Source organism: Vidua macroura, chromosome 2 (genome assembly GCF_024509145.1).
Source record: "Vidua macroura isolate BioBank_ID:100142 chromosome 2, ASM2450914v1, whole genome shotgun sequence".
Taxonomy (NCBI): Eukaryota; Metazoa; Chordata; class Aves; order Passeriformes; family Viduidae; genus Vidua; species Vidua macroura.
The window spans coordinates 15,620,202-15,641,312 of NC_071572.1; the positions used below are offsets into that span (position 1 = coordinate 15,620,202).

At 37.0% G+C, this 21,111-nt stretch overlaps 2 protein-coding genes across 3 annotated transcripts in view; both read left to right on the plus strand.

Annotated features, from left to right (window-relative positions):
- ADGRG2 (adhesion G protein-coupled receptor G2) overlaps positions 1 to 17,701 on the plus strand; it is a 57,503-nt gene extending 39,802 nt beyond the window's left edge. Inside the window, exons 13-28 of the mRNA XM_053971528.1 lie at positions 213 to 295; positions 946 to 1,006; positions 1,399 to 2,087; positions 3,673 to 3,871; positions 4,189 to 4,345; positions 6,430 to 6,579; positions 6,801 to 6,923; positions 8,051 to 8,096; positions 8,202 to 8,305; positions 8,885 to 9,009; positions 9,769 to 10,037; positions 10,725 to 10,824; positions 11,140 to 11,414; positions 12,937 to 13,038; positions 13,814 to 13,966; positions 16,956 to 17,701. Coding sequence (XP_053827503.1) covers positions 213 to 295; positions 946 to 1,006; positions 1,399 to 2,087; positions 3,673 to 3,871; positions 4,189 to 4,345; positions 6,430 to 6,579; positions 6,801 to 6,923; positions 8,051 to 8,096; positions 8,202 to 8,305; positions 8,885 to 9,009; positions 9,769 to 10,037; positions 10,725 to 10,824; positions 11,140 to 11,414; positions 12,937 to 13,038; positions 13,814 to 13,966; positions 16,956 to 17,140 — 2,821 coding nt within the window. The 3' untranslated portion in view covers positions 17,141 to 17,701. The remainder of the gene's footprint in view (positions 1 to 212; positions 296 to 945; positions 1,007 to 1,398; positions 2,088 to 3,672; positions 3,872 to 4,188; positions 4,346 to 6,429; positions 6,580 to 6,800; positions 6,924 to 8,050; positions 8,097 to 8,201; positions 8,306 to 8,884; positions 9,010 to 9,768; positions 10,038 to 10,724; positions 10,825 to 11,139; positions 11,415 to 12,936; positions 13,039 to 13,813; positions 13,967 to 16,955) is intronic.
- Positions 17,702 to 20,463: 2,762 nt separating this feature from the next.
- Positions 20,464 to 21,111, plus strand: part of PHKA2 (phosphorylase kinase regulatory subunit alpha 2) — a 45,496-nt gene continuing 44,848 nt past the window's right edge. For both annotated transcript variants that reach the window (XM_053971533.1, XM_053971534.1), the window contains exon 1: positions 20,464 to 20,649. In XM_053971533.1, the coding sequence (XP_053827508.1) occupies positions 20,572 to 20,649 (78 nt within the window). In that variant the 5' untranslated portion in view covers positions 20,464 to 20,571. The remainder of the gene's footprint in view (positions 20,650 to 21,111) is intronic.

The window sequence follows — 21,111 nt, forward strand, 5'->3', positions numbered from 1 at the left end:
CAAACTGATGTATTGTGCTTTTAATCAGCCTGGCGTAGTGGTTTATGTGCATTAAAAATATGCCCAAATCTGACAGAGACTAGGAAAAATGTGCTTTCATACTTAGCATTTCTACTAATGTGCTTCAATTTAGCATTTGGTGTTAGTTCCATGTGTTATAAAGATGAGGCAGCTCTGTTTCTTGAGTCTTAAGCTTTTTTCTTCTTATTTAGTATACACTGCAATTTCATAATGAAGCTGGCTGAGAGAGAGAATATAAGCAGTTTAACGCAAAAAGCAAAAATAAGTCAACTTGGTAAGTTGTGCTTTAAACACAGTCTCATCACAATTTTATGTAAAGATGTGGTCTTCAAGTAGCTAAAAAGACAAAATAGTTACTTACTTTTAGATCAAAATATTTTTGGTTTTGAGCAATATAAATACATGAAAATGCAGCCTTCTGATTTTTGGGGCTGTATCTGATAGAAATAACTCTTTAAAACATTTTGGTATAAAATTGCCAGCTATTTTATTAGAGCACACTTTGAAAGGATTAGGTGTAAAATAAGCTGAGAACATAAATATCTTGCTGAAATGATGATCTGAATTTAAAGGGTTGTTAAGTAGCCAACCTTTCTTAATGATATTGTGATAGGATGGAGTACTGTCACAATACTGCCTCTGTTTCAAAAGCTATCCTGTTGCATTTTGGTTTGTTTAAAATAAAAAAAAAAAAAAAAAAGAGAAATCTGAACTTGTCAGGCATTGAACAAAAATCTGGGGGTATGACAATATTCTGATTGGTCAAGAGTTCTTTTGTTTTACAAAACTAATTTGAGAACAAACTTCAAAATAAATTATGCAGTATATACTGTTGTTTAAAGACATAATACACATGGTTAAATATTCTACTTAATGGTATTAGCAGTTGTTATGCTTAAGGATAATGCTTCTTTGTCATCTCAGATCAGTGCTGCTGTTCATCACTGAAGTATTGTTCCTTGACTGCTGAAGAATTACGAATGTAGTAAGTATAAATACAAAATTTGACTTGCTTATTTCCTAAATTTCCTAATACATGACTAGAGTCAACTTCCATACTTCAGTGTAATAGCCAGAAAGGACTACACAAGAAAAAGCTGACAGGCATTTTCCAACAACAGCTCACCTTCAGAGAAGGCAGCAAAGGCAGTAGTAGTATTTGTTTATAGACTTGCTAATTAACAACTACAGCAAAAGAGAATGTAAGAACCTTCTAAATATTAGAGCATGAGACATCCAATCTGATTGATTTTAAAATATACATTATTATTAATATGTCCATATCATTTATATATATATTCCTCTATGATAACTTGGTTTTTTTTAAATAGAAAAAATCTTAACCTGGATTTTTGTACCTTTTTTTTTCTTTTACAGTACTATACAAGTGCCACCTCATTTTATATGGGTTCCTTCCTCTCATTCTCCTTCTCTCCTTAAAAAGACTTTCCTCAAATCAAATTCTTTTATTCCCCCCACTATACTTTCTGCTAAACAAAGCCCCACAATTAGACCACTGATCCCACCATTCACAGAAATTTATTTTTCTGGAACTCTTTCCACATCTCCCCTTACAAACCCTCTCTCTGAAAATTCTATGTCTTCCACCAGTGTTGCCACTACAGGTTCCTCTTCTGAGTCTCTTGCTCAACCTACCATGCCAACTTTTTCTTCCATAACTTCCAATAAATCCATCACTGTTCCCATACCTGCAACAAAATCTGTCACTAATGCTGCTTTCTCAATTAAATCTGATGCTGCACACCTTAACAAGACTTCTACAGTACTTTCTCCTTCTGTAGGTTACACTAAACATTCTTCGCTTTCTTCTTCTGAGCCCCACAAACTTCCAATTATAAATCGGCACTTTGAGGCTATCACCAAATCTGTTGCACAAATTCCCCCTGCTTCAAGCCAACCTATATCTGGTCACAAAAATGTTAGTACAGTACCTATTGTTCCCCTTACTCCTTTCACAATATCTTTGACCCCTACTGTTAGTCCTGTCAACCATTCTGTTTCTGCTTCTCGTCCTCATTCTACTGCTGATGGCCATAGGACCCCAGGTAAATATGAAAAGTAAATAATTATTTTTGTTTGAATGCCATATACTGGATTTGCTTTTAAACTTCATTAAACAATGTTATATATATGAGAGGTGACCTTATAATTCTTGTAAATTACTTTGAATGGGAGTGTTGATCTGCTAGAGGGTAGGAAGGCTCTGCAGAGGGATCTGGACAGGCTGGATCAATGGGCTGAGGCCAACTGTATGAAAGGCTCAACAAGGCCAAGTGCTGGGTCCTGCACTTGGGTCACAGCAACCCTAGGGAACCGCCCAGGCTTGGGGAACAGTGTCTGAAAGCTGCCCGAAGGAAAAGGACCTGGTAGTGCTGGCTGACAGTGGTCAGCACAGTAGCTGAACATGAGCCAGCTGTGCTCAGGTGGCCGAGAAGACCAGCGGCATCCTGGCCTGTATCAGCAATAGTGTGGCCAGCAGGACCAGGGCAGTGTTTGTCCTCTGTACTCAGCACTGGTGAGGCCACACCTCACACCTCATGTCCATTTCTGAGCCCCTCACTACAAGAAGGACATTGAGGTGCTGGAGTGAATCCAGAGAAGGGCAGTGGAGCTGGGGAAGGGTCTGGAGGAGTCTCAGGTTGACGATATCACTGTGTACAGCTCCCTGAAAGGAGATGTAGATAGCTGGGGGTCGGCCTCTTCTCCCAGGCAGCCAGTGACAGGATAGGAGTAAATCACCACAAACTGTGCCAGGGAGGTTGTTGGACATCAGGAAGAATTTCTTGTCTGGAAGGGTTGTTAAGCATTGGAATGGGCTGCTCAGGGATGTAGTCACCATCTCTGAAGATGTTCAAGAAATAACTGGACACGGCACTCAGTGCTGTGGTCTAGTTTACAAGGTGATGTTTAGTCAAAGGCTGGACTTTTCCAACCTAAATGGTTCTGTGATTCTATTCTGTGTGAATACCCTGAGACAGAGACAGCTTTCACTTGATGTGCATGTATTTCAAAATACATTCTGATGCCTTTGGACATGGTGAGTGATACCTCACCCTACACCATTGTATGTAACTGTCATAGGTAGGTACAGTGCTCAATTCCCATTAGAACAAATGTCTTTTGGACAGAAAAAATTAAGTAAAAGAGCAAGGTAAATTTTTTTTTAAACTAACCTAATATTTAAAATACTGCACAGTAATGTTGGATCATCCTTAAAAAACTGTTACTGACTGGGAATATTCTTAGTGGCTATGTATTTTCTTATGAAAATTCTACACAAGCTTCTTCTCAAATTTCTGACACTATCTTGATTTTACGCTACATTCAGGTGTTCAGTGGCTAAAAATTGAAAATAATAGGATATTTAATATGTTAATGATCTGATGTGAGGAATTTTGAAATTAATGAAACTTGAAATTAATGTTGGCAGTTTGAAACCTTGCTTTATGTTTTCATCAGATTTAAATTACCACTCTCTGCAAAGTAGTTAATGGGGGGAATTACATAACTTGTTGAGAAACTTTACGAGTAGTGATACAATTTTTTAATCAACAGAACTGTTTATTTTTTCTGCTTCTCCAAGCTTACATAATTTGTTGAACACAATGTTTAACTTTTCATTTGTCACAGGAAAAACCCTTTCAGCTACCACAAATATATCTTCTGTACACACCACCATTAGTATTGCCACAGCTGAGCAAATTGTGTCCAAAATAGAAAATGATTTAGCAGCTGGAAAAATAGAGCCAAAAGATGTAGAAAGGATGGTTAGTGAGGTGAGCACTATCCTCACTGGTTCTCAGCCATTACCACCACGAATTTCTAACAGGTAGGTCATTTTGGCAATATATTACAGGACTGTTGTATTTACTGTCTTGACAAATTGGCTTCAGCAAGTTTCATTCATAATCATAATCCAGAAGAATATTTCTTGTTCTTTTATGTAGTTATTCAAAATGGAAGGCCTATCATTCTGATGTTACCAGCTCTACTATAATACAATGCCATGGAAAGCAGTGGGGGTATTTTTGTTGATACTAAGTGATCGTTTTGCATTACACTCGGATTATTGCTCCATAACCATAACTTGCTTGAGAATTTTGGATGTATGTGCTTGTTAATACTAAGTATACCTTTTCTTAACAGAATTATAAAGCTGGTGGACTATATTGGCTTAAAACTAAACTTATCAACATCATCTGCTGAATTTGTCTCCCCTTCCTTGGCTCTGGCAGTTGTCAAAACCAGCAGAATCCGCTCCAACCAAATGTCTTTTGCTGTCCAGGACTCAGCTGATCTCCAGGTTACAAAATACTTACAATACCTACGAATTGTCAAACATTTATTTTAAAGTGTTAAAATAAACACATTTAAACAAATAAACACATTTATTTTAAACTCATAGGAATATGAGTTTGTTTATGTCAGGATCTTTAGTTCATGTTAGTTTCAGAATTTTTTTAAGCACTTCACAGTTTTTCCTTTAATTTTCAACTGTGTAAATAGGTGTAGAAGAGAGCTGACTTAGCAGAAACTGGCAGAACTAATAAGCTGTTGGAGAGGGTACAGCTAGAACACCAGAATGGACAAAGTGCTTGGCAGAATAACTTTGCCTCAAGCCCCCTGAATTATGAGTCGTTTATTCAACCACTATGACAGTGCTGAAATTTGTCAAGGAGTGTTGCCAGATGGCTTCATCTGTTAGAAGGAAATAATTGTAGAGGGTTCCAGAAAATAACTATTATGTATGTTGCTTGGATAATGATGCTGAGAACATTTGTCACTAATGCCATCTCACCAAGAAAGAAGTGCTTAGAAAGTTTGGTTGGATCCCCTTTATCTCATTCAAAACCTCCCTCCTGACAGAGAAAATAATGGACAATACCAGCCTTGGAGGCTTAAGCAAGGAGAGATGGAAAGTTTTGGACCAATTTTGACACATTCTGCCTCCTCAGAGAAGAAAATAGCTTAATGTATCGTAAGCCATATGTAGTACTGGAACTTTTCTGTGTTACTGAAAATTATATAGATGTTTAACATTTGAGTTCTTTTCTATTTCTTAGCAATATATAGTGCACGAGTGTGAGATGACTAGGAGATGCTAGTGCTGACATACAGATATTTGCTAAGGAATGATTTTTTTTTTTCATGGCACTGGCAATGAAACACTGAAAATTTTCAGTAAGTATCATCTACTTCAAACCAGAACAACAGGAGTGCTTTTGTGGAATTGATTCAGGATTTCTTTGATGCTGTCTACACCAGTGGTCTCCAAAGTGGGGTCTGAGTACCCCCGGGTGTGCACACAACAGTCCATTGCAGTGAGGGAAAATGTTATTTATATAATTAATAAATAAAAAATATATATTTTAAAAGTAACTTATAATCTCCTTAATTTTTAAAAAATATTTTATAACTTGCATAATATATTAGTAAACTAATTAATACTTATAACTTATAGATAGGTATATACTGGGGTCCATACTCAAAAATTTTTAGGGGATGCATGATCAAAAACATTTGGAGTGCAGTGGTCTAAACAGATGAGTTAAATCACATTGTTAGGGCACTTTGGGGAGTTCACACTGTTACTCTTATTACAGCCATTCTTTCAATACTCAGGTAGTTTCTTTCTGCATACTACTAATGTTTCACATCTCCCAGGAACTCTGAGGTGATGATATTTGTATGTAAAGGACTAATGTACGACAGGAATGTTGAGAGATTCTGTACTAAACAAAGCTGCCTGGCCTGTAAGCACAGCAAATAAAATGTGCAGCACATAAAATGGGTGAAAGTTCAGATCTCTTTTTGTACAATATTAGGTCACTAAGCTCTTGAGGTACCTGAATTGTGCTTATCTAGTTTAGTTTTGTAATTTTTGCCAGAAGATCAAAAAGTTAGGGTTCGTGTTCTTATCTAAGAACATAAACTTAACCTCCCGAACTTAAAAATGTATTGACAAATAATGGCTATTTTCACTTTTTCTGAATTCTGACGTACTTCCTACAGGGTATAAAAATTCTTTGCCTTTGCAGGCTTTCATGCTGTGAAATGTTGATCTCCCTACACAGTTACAGCTACACAGAGCTACCTGGGTTTTTGCTCCTCACCTTTTCCAAATCAATACAAAACACGCAGTGGTGTGTTATGTCCCTGTAGGGAAATGGTTAAAGCCAGATTATTTTCAGTGGAAGGCAGACCTGAAATGGGATGCATCCTTTCCAGTCCTGTAAGTGCTATTTATGCATTGGAGGAATGAGAGCAGCAGTGGGTTTGTGACAGTAATTAAAGAGGTATTTATTTTGAAGTTTTAAACTGAAAATAAGTCACAATTTATTTATTTGGAGACTGAAACGAAGCATAATCCTGGTGTTTATTTTTCAGATCTCTCTAGGAGTTCAGCCAATTCAGAATTTAAATAATCTTGGATCAATTACACTTCCTTCATCATTGCTGAAAAATTTACGCACTGAAGACTTGGACTTGGCTTCTAGAATTATATTCAACTTCTTTAAAAAGACTACTGTGTTCCAGGTATTGTTTGGCCCACTGTTCATAAGGATTTTAAATTCAAGCTTAGAGCAAAATATGAATGGATTTTTTTTCCCCACAAAACACATTTTAAAACTTCTGACTTAAAAAATAATTACTTTTGTCCAGTGCTTGCTCCACATAGTAAATGAGCTTGTGAGTGCTGTACTCTAGTATTGTTTCCTTTAAGATTTTAAAATCTGGAGCTTTTTTTGTCATTTCAGGATCTGTCCTTGAAGAATGCATCTTTAATCAGCAGTGTTATATCATCAAGTGTTGCTAACCTCACAATTAGTAACTTAACAGCAAATGTTACTGTCATTTTGCAGAATATCAAGCCTAATCAGGTAAAATTTACATTTTGGCAGACTTAAATTACAGTTTTGTTGTCTCTGCTGAAGTTGTTGTAGTGGAAACATTTTACTAAGAATACAGGTCAGCTTGTTCTGCTTTACTAGTGTGGACGTTTCATTTCCACCTGGACATTAAAATACACTCCTGTTTGCTTATTTGCCACTGGTATAAATTTTGGTTCTCAAGTAGTGTAAGGTAATTTTGCTCTATCACAAATTCACCCAGCTTTTCTCTTTCTTACTTACTCTTGTGTTTTATACCACAAAGAATAAAAGCTCTTAGAGGGAAGACTGAAAGTGTGGGTTGCTATGGTAGATGCTGCAGTCATGACATTTGTGGGTGTTGCACAGCCAGAAGATAATGTAAGTCTGTTTTCTTCAGGGAACTGAAACACAGGATTGTGTCAGCTGGAAGTATTAGGATTCTTACACACCATCTCTTTCTGAAAGGAGCATCAGGGATTAGTCTTCTATCTCATATCTTAAGAGAGTTTAAAATACTTAATTATTATAAACTGAACAATGTGGGGATTCCACTAATGCAACTGGAGCTTTTTTCAGGAGCTGGCTTAGTGGTGTCTTTACTTGTTTTGACATAATAATAAGTTTGAGATATAACTGTAGAAGTATTAATATTTATAGCAATATAGTTTATTGCTGCTGGTATTTATAGAATTTGCATGTGTGTGAGGAAATCTATGTCTAAGTGTTGTTGTGATCAAATATTTGCAAATTAAAGAGTTTTTCCTTTTCTGTGTGATCGTGACTTTAAAAATTAAAGTCTTGAAGGAGGAGAAATCCCAAGAATTCATATGGTGTGGGAAGACATTGAAAGAGTATTCAAAAGGTTCTACCAGGAGTAGAATCTTTGCGTAAGCACAAGAGCTAGCTCCTGTCTGGTGACTTCAAATCTGTTCAGCATATTTTTGCATGTAGTTTGCAATATTAATCCTTTTATGCACCTACATTTATTTTGTGTTCACATAGAACAGGCATATTTGCTATATACAGTGTTTATTCTTCCCTGAATTTTGTAAATCATTCATAAATCATTTGATCCTAAACTCACAGTTTAGTAACTCAGGTTTTTTTGTTTGTTTTTTTTTTTTCCTCCTGAACAGGATAATTCAACAGTTAGATGTGTTTTTTGGGACTTCAATAAAAATGGTAAGTACTTGAGATCACCCAAGATGCGATGCTGTTTTAGTTATGTTAATTCATGTTAATATAAATTAAGCCTTTTATGAATAACAAAGCTGCTTTTTTTAACAGGTGGACATGGAGGATGGTCATACGAAGGTTGCATAGTCAAAGAAAGTAGAGTAAATGAAACAGTCTGTTCATGCAACCATCTCACAAGTTTTGCAGTTTTGATGGTAATTGTTTTTAAAATTATGCAATCTTACCCTTCAAGAACATATTTAACCTTGAGTTGTCTTAAACAAGTGAAGACCCAATAAGCCCATACAACCTAATAAATAATACTCAGGTTCTGTTCACTTTAGTATTAGTATGGATAGCCATACAATTAGGCACATGCTTAAACTCCTTGTTGAATTGGAGTCCATGGGTTCCACTGGAGGAAAAAAATTCTTTAAGTGCTGCAGATTTTTAATTTAGGCAGCTGTTTATACTCGAAATCAAATTTAGGAAATCAAATTTAAAACAGGTTTTTAATCAAATGGGGTTTCACAATTAGGGTCATAGAATTATAAAATAATATCTCTAATTGGAAGGGACCCATAAGGATCATGGAGTCCCAGCTCCCTGCTCTTTACAAGACTGGACTGGTATTTTTTCATCTAACCTTTTATAGAAACCATGATGAAAAGAATGGAGTGGGGTTTTTTTTATTTACAAGTGTAGAGGGAAAGGTGTGTTTGATTTTTTTTTTTAATTTTTTTTTCCCATTAAATAAACCTGTTGGCTGAAAATAACTTCTGTTTCTGTTTTAGGACTTGTATGGAAATACTCCTTTGACTCCCAGACAAGAATTGGTACTGACTTTTATATCATATATAGGCTGTGGCCTCTCTGCAATTTTTCTTTCTGTTACTCTTGTGACCTACATAGCCTTTGAGTAAGTACCCATTCAGTTGAGCTGCCATTATTCTTCAATTGTGATTGATTGTAGTCTTCACTGAGAAATCCTTGTTAATAGTTACGGATTCTGTCTCCACAAATAATGCACAGATTTGACCAGTTCACCAGGAAGATGTTTATTCGGTCTTCAGAAAAGTTCACCTTATGAACAAGTGAATTATCATGAGGTTCTAGGCAGTAAGAAGTGAAGAAGTGGCACTCTGAAATATTTTATAATGGATTATCATAATAGAAGTGTGAAGGAATGTATTTAAGATACAACATAGAAAAACCAGTACAGAATTTTAGCATTTTTAAAAGCATTTGTATTCTTTCTTTATTCTCTCATTATTCTAAGACTGGGACTTGCCTCTATCAAGGCTTTAGATGCCTAGTCAAAAGCTTGATCTAGTTTAGCAATAAAGAAGAGACACCTTTTGGATTTGGGTAGCAATGTAACAAGAAGTCCAACGTACAATGGAAAAAAAAATAACCATGGTACTAAACAGTTAGACTCCAAGATTGTTTGTATTTATGTAACCTTTTCTAAAAAACATTTTATATACAAATCATTAATTTGTAAGTATGTTGAAATTATTCTCTCCGTATATAAATGCCACATATGCAGCATTGTATATGAATGAAAGTGTAATTTTTTTTTTCTTGGCCTTTGTGAATGTCAAGGACTGCAAAGAGGAAGTAAGCCAGGGATCTATGGACAGCAGATGTCATCTCATGAATTTTCTTTTTTTTTTAGGAAAATCCGGAGAGACTACCCCTCCAAAATTCTGATTCAGCTGTGTGCTGCATTGCTTCTACTCAACTTAGTTTTTCTCCTTGACTCATGGATTGCACTGTATGATACACGAGGCCTATGCATTGCAGTTGCAGTATTTCTTCACTATTTCCTCTTGGTTTCGTTTACCTGGATGGGCCTGGAAGCTTTCCACATGTATCTGGCCCTTGTGAAAGTCTTTAACACCTATGTACGGAAATACATTCTTAAATTTTGTGTTGTTGGTTGGGGTATGTATTTTTTTTCCTTTTTTATGCTAAATAGATAATTCCTCTTATCAAGTATTTCAGTGAATGTGATACAGGTCACAAATGAAAATTAGGCAGTCATTAAATGTTATAGTTCCATGCTTCTTTCTGAGGCATGATGTCCCCCCAGCTGCAGAACTGAAGTTTCTGCAATTCAAAGTGATAATGAATTTTCCTTGTGCTAGTACAATAGAACCAATTTTGAATATGCGTGCTTCCATTATTTTGAGAATAAATGCCAGTGAGTATATATTCCATTTCTGGAATAGCACTCTTGCTAACAAAAAGCAGCAAAAACAGATCTAACTGGATAGAGGATGAAGAGATTCTGGGCCTCATTTTTATCTCCTATTTATTTCTTAAAACATATGTAAGAAAGAAAATTAGTTATCCTGTGAGAGATATTTTGAAGCAGTTTGAAGGCTGATGGTATTTGCTGGTTTATTCAGAAAGTTTTGGAGCTAGCTGTGAAGGACACTTGTTTCTTTGGAAGTTGTGCTCCTGAGCAGTTTGAATGCTGCAAGTTTTTAGACAGCTAGTAGTCAGCAGAATTCAACAACCAAATTTCAGAAACAATATGTAGATTTTGTAGCAAAATATAATAATTTCAAGTCCTCATAATACTGTCTCTTAGGATTTTTATGTATGTGTTTTCTCATAATCTTTTAGGGTTACCAGCAGTAGTTGTGTCCATTGTGTTGGCAGTATCACCAGATAATTATGGACTTATAACCACTGGAAAGGTTTCTATAAATGGACCTGATGAATTGTGAGTTAAAGGGAAGTGCTTTGTGGGAGGTGAGAGTGGGGTGTGGAGGGAGGTCCTACAAATTGCTTTTCTTTAAAGTAAAGGGGGGGAAGGCAAGAAACCAATAGTAGTGCATTGAAATAGTATAACTCTACAGTATCTCATGTGTTTTAGGTTTATCACCTTTATGAAGGCTCATATCCTTTGGCCAAAAAAAACCCTTTTTTTGTAAAAGGCAAGAATGGTTTGCATGCAACAAATGACAAGTTTGTCTCATGTTTATTTTACTTAATTTTTGTTTCTGATAATGGTTGACAGACTGTTCTTCTGTTCTAGCTGCTGGATCAAAAATAGAATTGTCTTCTATATTACTGCTGTGGGATACTTCTGCCTGATATTCCTGATCAATATCAGCATGTTCATTGTTGTGCTGATCCAGCTCTGTCGTATCAAAAAGAAGAAACAACTCGGTGCTCAAAGGAAAACCAGTATCCAAGACCTTCGGAGTGTTGCTGGCCTCACATTCTTGTTGGGAATTACTTGGGGGTTTGCTTTCTTCACAGTAAATGAGGTATTTACTTACCTCTTTACCATTTTCAACACTTTGCAAGGTAAGTTTATCCTCCATGTAATATCTCCCTGTCTATAATATAACAAACCAAACATTTTGAAACATAATTTTCTTGATTCAGCAGTAAAAATTTAAATTTGATATGTGCAGTAGCATGTTAATTATATTAGAGACAAGATGATACTGCTTTACAGTAACCTTAAATTGCAGTTTTGTTATGATAAGGTACAGAAAAACTAGGTACTATTTATATATGTATGGTATATTTATAAATATTGTCATTTTAAAAGTGTATGCAAACCAGATATCCCTGGAAGTTACTGTGTTTCCACTAACAAACAGATGAATTTTGAATACTCAGTTACTTTAAGTGTTCATGTTATAATGCAATTAATGTAGTGAAAACATAATTTCTTGAGTTCCTCTAAGCCTTCTGGGGGAGATTTGACATTCAGCAAAGGATCATTGAGACAGGCAAGGCTGAAACATCTAAAAGTTAGTGACCCAACTCTTAAGTGTGGCCTATATAGTACTAAAGAATATATGGGAAGTAGATATGAAAACATAAAGTTTTGCAAAAGCCAGGGTGCTATTGGACATACCCAAAAGCAGAGTTGCTGCATAGAATTTTATATAAACAGGAGGTATTGTAGTTGTCCCCAGTGTCCTAAATATACCTGAATTGCCCTTCTGAAGTTTGGATCCAAACTTCTGCTTAAATGGCACTTAGATGACTGGCTGGATGGTTTCCCAGGGAGACTAAAGCAGTGAAAATTGCAGTTCAATGTATATACCTCTCCCCTATTTGCTGTGTTGACTTACTATTATTTACTATTCATTTTAAACCTAATACAGCTGTTTCCCATTGCAGATTGGAAACTGTGCAAAGATTGAGTGCCACTTTCCCTTAAAGGGGGACAATTGTGATGAACTTTTAAGCAGGGAAAGTTAGATGCCACCCTGTGTCAGTTAGTAGCGAATGAGAAGTAGACAAAGAGACTGTAATGTGGCAGTGGTAGGAGATGGGATGGGCACCATCCCTTCCAGTAAATATTTGAAGTTGTGGTAAAGGGAGTACTGTTTATTATTATTTTAGATATGAGTTATTTTCTTTGGATGAGTACGCAAAATTTTGTAGCATTGGTGATAATAGGTTAGCTGCTAATAAAAGATATAAGTGTCACACCATGTGCTAAAAAAGCTTGATAGTCTGATACTGTGGTATCATACCCTCTCTTTGACATTGCTTTGAATTCTTTTCCAAAAACTAAGTAAATTTCAAGATCAACAAAATTTTTCCCTTTTTATTTGATAAAAGGAAACTTTATGTACTTCATGTATTTAGTTGTATTTGTTATTTTTTCTTTTGTGTATATGATTCCTCTAATCTCTGTAAGGAAAAAGTGCTCTGCAGCATTCAGAGTTGTAAACTTACTCAGCAAAGAAAGGTGTCATTACTTTTTATTAGAAGTTTAAAAGAAATTAAAGAAAACCAAAACATTATTCATTAGGAAGTAGTAAAAGTGAATTTTGCAGCATTCTTTTATGTTATTGCTTTGCAGGGTTCTTCATTTTCATCTTCTATTGTGTAACAAAGGAGAATGTCCGTAAACAGTGGAGAAGATATCTTTGTTGTGGGAAATTCAGGCTGGCTGAAAACTCTGGTAAATATTAATTTTTTTTTTTTAACTTCTGAATACTTCTATTTAGTATTAAGTTCCTGGGTTTTTTTAATAATTACCAAAAAAAAAAAAAACAAACCCAAAATAAAACATAGAAAACAACAACAACAAAAAATACCAATTGATCATGTTGCTACAGTTGCAGTTCTAATTTATTGTCCAAGATACAGTAAACCTCCAAAATTATACTCTTTAAAGGTGGTAGCTGTTGCAGTGCTTGCATGTTTACATGCTGTTGCCTTAAGCTGCTAACTGCTAAGAGATGACCTCTTCCACTGCAGGGTAAAGGCATGTCTTTGCAGAAGACTTTTGGTCAGTTAGAAACGGTAAGATTTGTTCCAGCTTGTGGGTCAGCCGTAGTTTTACCAGTTATTTTCACAAAAATGAAGTGAAGCATGGTTTAAACCAAAAAAGACATTAATTACTTTATGCTATTTTAAGTATTTGCCCTCTTGTAAAGACATGTATTTTTATACACTTTAACTTAGAGAATCAACTGCACTTCAGTTATTTTTCTGATGTGGCCTGCAGTTGTAAAATACAAACAGTTGGCTGTTTGTATTTTAAAAAGGGACAAGAGAAAAGGAACTAGATTTAAATAATTTTAAACATCAAGACTCATTAAATTCTTACAATATAATTCTGTCTAGAATACTGCAAGAAGTGTGTAAAAGCCTTGGTTTTATATCGTTTCAGTTGCATTATTAACTGTATTTTTATATAGTGCTTGTGTTAGTGGTATTATTTTTTGTTTTAGACTGGAGTAGAACTGCTACAAATGGTTTAAAGAAGCAGACTGTAAATCAAGGAGTATCCAGTTCTTCCAACTCCTTACAATCAAACAGTAACTCCACTAACTCTACAACACTGCTAATGAATAATGATTATTCAGTCCATGCAAATGGAAATGGTAAGTTAATGCAAAATAGTACATCTTCAGAAGAAAAATTCTCCATCCTTCCTGTTCTAACATAGTACTGTCCTCTGCACTGCTGCCCTCTGCTCTTCCTGAGGAGTTGAAATGCAGGTGTAAGTAGCACTGTGCTCAATTTCACTTGCAGTTTGCTGTGGCTTATTTATCTATTGAGAAAGCTAGATATGAATCACCATTGAAAGTACTTACTGAAAACTGACCTTTTTTCAGTGAACATAATCTAGTTCTTCACACTCCTGCAGGGCACATGTCATGCTGCTGATTTGAGCTCTCAATAAAGACAATCAATTTTTCAATCAGAAAAATAACTTACAAATCTGTAATGTATAAAACTCTTAAGTCAAGCAAAACCCAGAAGACATTACTCCTGTGTGCCTGAGGTATTTTTCCCAATTGATCAAGAGTTGAGGCTAAGAAGTCATGTCATCAAGTAGAATATTTATTATGAAGTTGTTGAACTTGCTTGGAGAGGCTGTGTTGTTTTCATTTCTTGGCCTATGCTGTCAGAAGTCAGCACATAATCAACAGGATTATATCAGCAGATAACCTCTCAGATGTACAGAGTAAAAGCTTTGGAATTTATTTGTGGGTTAGAGGTTACTGTTCCTTTAAGTGTACTAACTGCATATTGCAGAGAAATCACAACACTTCAGGAGATGGCATTTGGACATGCCCTGTACAGCTTTCCAAATTGAGGTTGGTTATTTTTTTCCACATTCCTTTGTAAAATCTCCCTGTTTGGATACCACATAATGCAATAATTAACATACTTTTTAACTAACTGATCAGTTGAGAACCAGAATCCAGTGACACTCACTATCATTAAACACAAAGTAAGGCAATATTTTTAGGTAGAAGTATTTCCTTTCAAAGAGAGAAATTTTCAGGTGCAAAAGCCTGCATGTCTTGTAGGGTTCTTTTTCCCCTGCTATGTTAATTGCTCTGATGAAAGAAGTCATCTCTCCCTGCAACATCTGACATGCTTATACCAAGCTACAAAAAGCATTTTGACTGCTTTTCTCAACAGAAAGAAAGAGCAGAAATGTTCTATTGAACTTGTCTGTTGTAGCAACTGAATGAATGAGCCTGTTGCAGCTTTCTGGAAAAAGTTTTGTTCTTTTGGGTATTTTGGAATGAGATGCTAAACTGATGATCTAAGCCATTGAGTGATGCCAATTCTGTTGGCTGTGCTCCAATTCTGTCCTACTATATTCATATAATCAGACCTTTCCAGTGTGTCTGTGTGTCCTGTGCCAAAAGCTTCTTAGACAAAAACAGCTGAAAGAACTTTGATAAAACCTTGTTCCTGTGCACTTACAAACATGGATGTCTCTGGTGACCCACCTAATTACCTATTTTCTTGTCTATTTTGAATGCTGTGAATCTCGTACCACATCCTCAATTCAAATCAAGAGGGTGGTATGATACCTCTCATAGTTTGACTAAATAATTCTTCTGGGTCCGTGGGACTTCCGTAAGAAGAGGCTGAACCGATGCTTGGATAGCTCCCAGCAAAACTTGGAGACAATTCCTTACACCTAATCTTCCAAACATGGGGCAATTGTAACTCAGAAGAGCTGGGCTAATGCCTCCAAAAGGTATTAGACTGCTTTTAGACAGGAACATGGGACCTTCTAATTTGCTGCACCTGATTGCTCTCCTCTCAAAGCTGGAACTTGAAAATAACATTGCAGCACTTAATTTTAAAAAATTACCTCCAAAACCAAAACCACTCTAGAAATTAAGACCTATGTCATAAATACACTGAGCTGTAAACACTTTATGGTTTTAGCCTCCCTGCTTCTACTGAAATGCTATTCCAGTTTCAGGACTGAATGACTTACTGTGGTAAGTTTGAGATGTCTGTATAGCCTGTAACTTTGCTTTCCTACTGGACTTCATCTTTTCATGGCATTCTAATATTTCCTTATTTTCAGTTTGTCTCTTGCAGATTTGCATGTTTCAGAAACTACAATTAGGTATCACATGGCTGAACCTGCAGATTTCCTCACTGAGGAACAAAAACCACTTTTCTGAATTCGTTCACAGAAAAGCTTTATTTTCTTCTCAGCTTTTGCCCTAACATTAGGGCACAGCTATTATGAACAATCCTAAGATAAAACACTGTTAGGCAGGCAGGGGGTTAAACAACAATGACAGTATTAGCAAGTATGGTTATTTTCTATAATTTCAACCTCTTTCTTACTTGAATTAATGAACAAAGCTCTTCTGCTTGTCTTACCCTGTCTGCACTTGTGCCTGTTTAAGTGCTTGATGGCTGCTTAAATGAATAAGTAATTTCTTTAGAAGTCCAAACTGAAGTGTTTGCGCAAATACTTAGAATAAAAAAACCCAAATTCTTATTAAAAATATTTAGAACTTGATACATAGAGGCAGGAGATTTATCCAGTGAACTAAGCATTTGTGGAGCATTTCATTAAAAGGCTTCAGTCAGCAATGGTATTAGATGTTCATTGTGGATTCACCTAAATGTGTAAGATTCTCTGCAGTTCTAAGTATGGTTTTGACCCATGATCAGACCTAGGCCTTGTTCTGATTGTCCTTCATAAGTAATGCTGTAAGTTGAATTCCTTGTACTTCTTTCAGATGCATGGCACACCTGAGATACCTTTAAAACTTAATTCAATAAAGCAAATCATTAAAATTAGGAGTATTTTGCATCTTATCTAGTGATACTTATTCCAAGTCAAGTCTACATTTTGAGAATTGTGACCTTCATTGCTTAAAATATGGAATCCTTGTGCATAAATATATTAACATCTCTCAAATATCAGTATTTCACACAGGAAAAGAAATGTATACAAAACATGTACCAAAAATATACATTTTAAAATTGTTGCAGGGATAAAATGAGAGCATATGAACTCCCTATAGTGACTAAAAAAGCATGGGAGGCTTGATTCTGAATCTTTCTGATAGGGAATTCACTTTTTTGTTTCAACAGGTCATCTTTCCAGTGAGAAGAATGGTGTTTGTTTCAGTGTACAGAATGGTGATGTGTGTCTCCATGACTTTTCAGGCAAACAACTTGTATTCCAAGACAAGGATGATACTGGAAGCCAAAAAAGCCAAATCTCGCTCAGAAGGACTTCAAAGAGAGGAAGCCTAAGTTCTATGGAGAAAATGTGATTTCCTTTTAAACAGCACACTGTTTTACAGTGTGAAGTAGAGTTTTACTTTAGCAGTTTTACATAATGTGAGCAGACCAAGAACTGGTTTTATTTAATATATGGTACTGGAACTTCAAGGCAGCCACGCAATGGATTGACAAGGACAATTATTTAAAAAAAAAAAAAAGAAAAGAAAAGGAACCTACTATTTTGACAAGGTCTTGGATGTCAGATTACAGCTGGCACACTTCCATTTTGTTTCTTCATCAGAGTGGGGTTTTTTGAGGGGTTTTCTAACATTTAAACAAAAGTTTTATTTAGACTTTTTTCATTACAATTAAGTTTATCTGGATATAATGCTTAGTAGTATTGTATAAATGTAGAAAGTTACAAGTTGTGCATACAAACGATGTTAACTTTAAAAATGTTAGCTACACTGTCTTCCACTTTTTGTATGTTTTAGTAGCAAACTGCAGTGATGTACATAAGCAGAAAATATCAACGTTTAAGCATCTCCATGATACTTTTATATTTATTTCTTGTAATATAAATTTAAATATACCTATGTATAGAAAAATAATTGGTATTTTGTTTGTAACTTTTATTGTGAGTTTGCATTTTTCTTTAGTTAATTATCTTTAACATGGAATGCTACAAAACTTAATTTGTCCAGTAAGTGGATCACTTACAGTGGTTTGAATATATTCACTAGATGCAGAACTGTAAATAACAAACACAATCATCTTGAACCTTTAGCTACCTTTTAGTACACCATAGAGGCATAGAAATTGGGTATAATTCAAGTAGATAACCATGAATGGAGTATTAAATAAAGTAGTCAGTAGGTTATTAAGTACAACTAAGTTGTGTTGGTGGCTTGAGTGAAGTCACCAGTTTTTGCCATTGATTTCACCAGGGTCAGTAATTATATTGCATGGTGAGACACTGCCATTTTTCATTTGCAATGATGGAAGTCGGGAAATTTGGAGTAGGGGGAGAGGCAAGCTGAAGAAAAAATAGAAATAATAAATGATAGCTGCTATATTTAGTAGCTGAGAAATAGTTTGTTTCATTGCATGGCTGTTTTTTAAGGGGCAGCTCTTGAGCTATTCTAATGAGTATTTCTGCTTGTGCTTTGGCTCGTGGTTGGCAAACCAAATACTGAGGCACTAGCTCTGTAATTGCTGAAGCAAAATTTCATTCTTCTTGTGATATTTACTGGGAAAAAAATGGATTTTGGCTCTTCATGTAAAACAGCTGAAAGTTCATACAACGTTGTGAAGATTCCTCTTGAACAGAAATTGTCCTAAGCCCTGGTCTTACCTCTTCTTCCTCACACACATGTGCAGCTATGGCCTCTGCTTTTTAAATTTGCAATCTTGGGCAAAAGTTGGATGCTCCCAAAGCAAACTAGGACAAACTGGTGCCAGACTACAGAGTACTAGGCCCTGTTAAGAGGGCTGCATGAAGCAGGTGCATGCTGATGGGGAGCAAGGGCTTTGCTTTCCCGGTGGGGAGGGCTCAGTTGGGTGCCCTGAAAACACTCTCCTCAACAAAAAGCATGAGTTACATGCCTCTTATCTGGGGCTCTGTTGGAGTTAGCAATTGAACCTCTTCAGTGCTAAAACCCCATTGTGGTTCTGTGGGCAACACATTGGTTCTTTCAGTTCTTTCAGTTACTTAGATCCAAAATTACTCTGACTATGCTTTTAAGGTGAGAATTTAAAGTACTTGTTGTGTTTGTCCACAGGGTTTTAGCTGCATGTTGATAAAAGCCCATCGTGGAATGCTAGTAGCTGGAATACATTTCTGTGAATGCTTTAACTATTTGGCTAATTGCCTTTGTAGTGTTTCTTGTAAATTTATTTAATGTTCTTATATTTATATTTTCAAGTGTAAAAAAAGTAATAAATTTGCAGAACCACAACACAAAATATATAAACTTTGTCTTTTAGATAAATGTGTCATTAATACTGGGCTGCATTTCAATTCTTCAGATTACAGGATCAACAGTACGTTACCTCTTGGAGAAAAAGCGGACCCAGCTTTTACATTTATTCTCTCCTACATATTTTACCTTTCATGGTTCTGACAGATCTGGATTTTAGCAGAGAAAACCCTGATGTAAGTTAGTCCAGTCAATGCCTGCCCTCAAGTCTGCTGAAGCTCTCCCAAAGGAATGATGTAAGCAAAAGTACATAGCTGAGTTTAGCTTCAGTAATTAAATTCCCTATGAATACACATATTCCACTGACCTGTTCAGAGTCTTTTTTTTTTTACACACTAAAATATGTTAGGATTCTTGAAATAATTTTTATTTTATATATTCCTAGGGGAGAGGAGTCCTTTCCAACTTTGCCACTTAATAGCATGCTCATATTGTAGTAAAAGTTTGCACTTAAACCAGCATAATATTTTAGCATAATATTTTAGGTCATCCTCAAGCTAGCTGAAAACATGTTTTTGCATTGGGTGTTACAGTATCCTTTTGGTTCTTAGTCTCTCGGACTTTGTTTAGCCAGGACACACAGAGCTCAGGGAAAGCTGCAACATCCGCCCAGAGCAACAAGTAAAATTATATGCATTACTTTGTGGTTGCAAGGCTAACTCGGGGGATCTGTAAGGAGGTTTTAAACTTAGTCAAAGATAAATAGCCACCTGCCGTGTACAGCTGCTCAGCAAATTTGGTCCCTAAGTGCAGCCTCTCTAAAAAGCGGTGCCCTGAAGGGGGAGGCTGGTGCGGAGCTCGGGGGAGCAGTGAGCTGGTCCATGTTTTGGCACGGCGCAGGTTTCACTGCACGGCTCTGGCAGAGGGAGATGATGAACCTCCGAGCTCTGTCCTCTGCTCTGCTGTGCAGGACCTACAGAGCTGGTGTCCGACCATCACCGAAGGAGCGAACACGGCTGTGAACACTGCTTGCAGCCACGACTGTCAGCTATAGTCAACGAAGGAAGAACAGCAAGGAAAAGTTACAATAGTAACTCTGTTAATGCTACAATTTCACATTAAAAAAAAAAAAAAAGACAACGGGAAAAAAATTCTTTCCGAATTTTGAGTGAATACCACACCTTCAGCTACTCTGCAACATCTGTTCCGTGTTTTCATTCGATCAGATCTCAAAACCGTGGGGTTTTTTCAAGGCTGGGGGAAAGAAAAGCTTCCAACAAGTATTCTGGCATTCTCAGGTTTATTTTACAAACTTACGAAGAGGTTCTGTAAAATCGACACTATTTTTTACAAACGCAGCCGGGCTTTTGTCGCGCCAGGAGGCCCCTCCTCGGCTCGGTCCTTGTGTAGGGGTGTCCCCGCGTCCCCGCGGCGCCTGAGGGCGGAGGCCGCTGCCCGCCCCGCCCCGCTCCGCCGTGAGGGCGGGGAAAGGCCGCCGCCATCTCCGGGTACCGCCGCCCTGGCAGCCGGCTGGGCCGGGCAGCCGGGCACGCCGTGGGGCCATGAGGAGCCGCAGCAACTCGGGGGTGCGCCTGGATGGCTATGCCCGCCTGGTCCAGCGGACCATCCTCTGCCACCAGGTGAGGAGCAGCCGCCGCCCCGGGACGTCTGCTCGGGGCTGGGGGCGCGGTGGGGCCGTGGCGGGGGCGTGGGGCGGCTGCCGGGGCCGGGGGCTGCAGGAGGGACACGAACATCCCTCCTCCGGCAGGCGCACGGCCTCCTGTCCGCATGTCCCGTCCCCGCCTGCGGAGCAGCGCGGGGAATGCTGAGGCGGAGCGGATCCTGGGGGCGCTTGTGTAAGTGTACCTTGGAAATCGTGTGGAAAACACAGCGAGTCTGAGCTTATAAATAATAATAGTATTGTGTATACAATGTCTTCATGGCCATATGATGCACACCCACCCGTTGTGCACACTATATCTATCTATCCATCTATCTATAGATACACACTACATACTAAGTAGTAGTGTATATATATCTATATCTATCTATCTATCTATCTATCTATCTATCTATCTATCTATCTATCTGTCTATCTATAC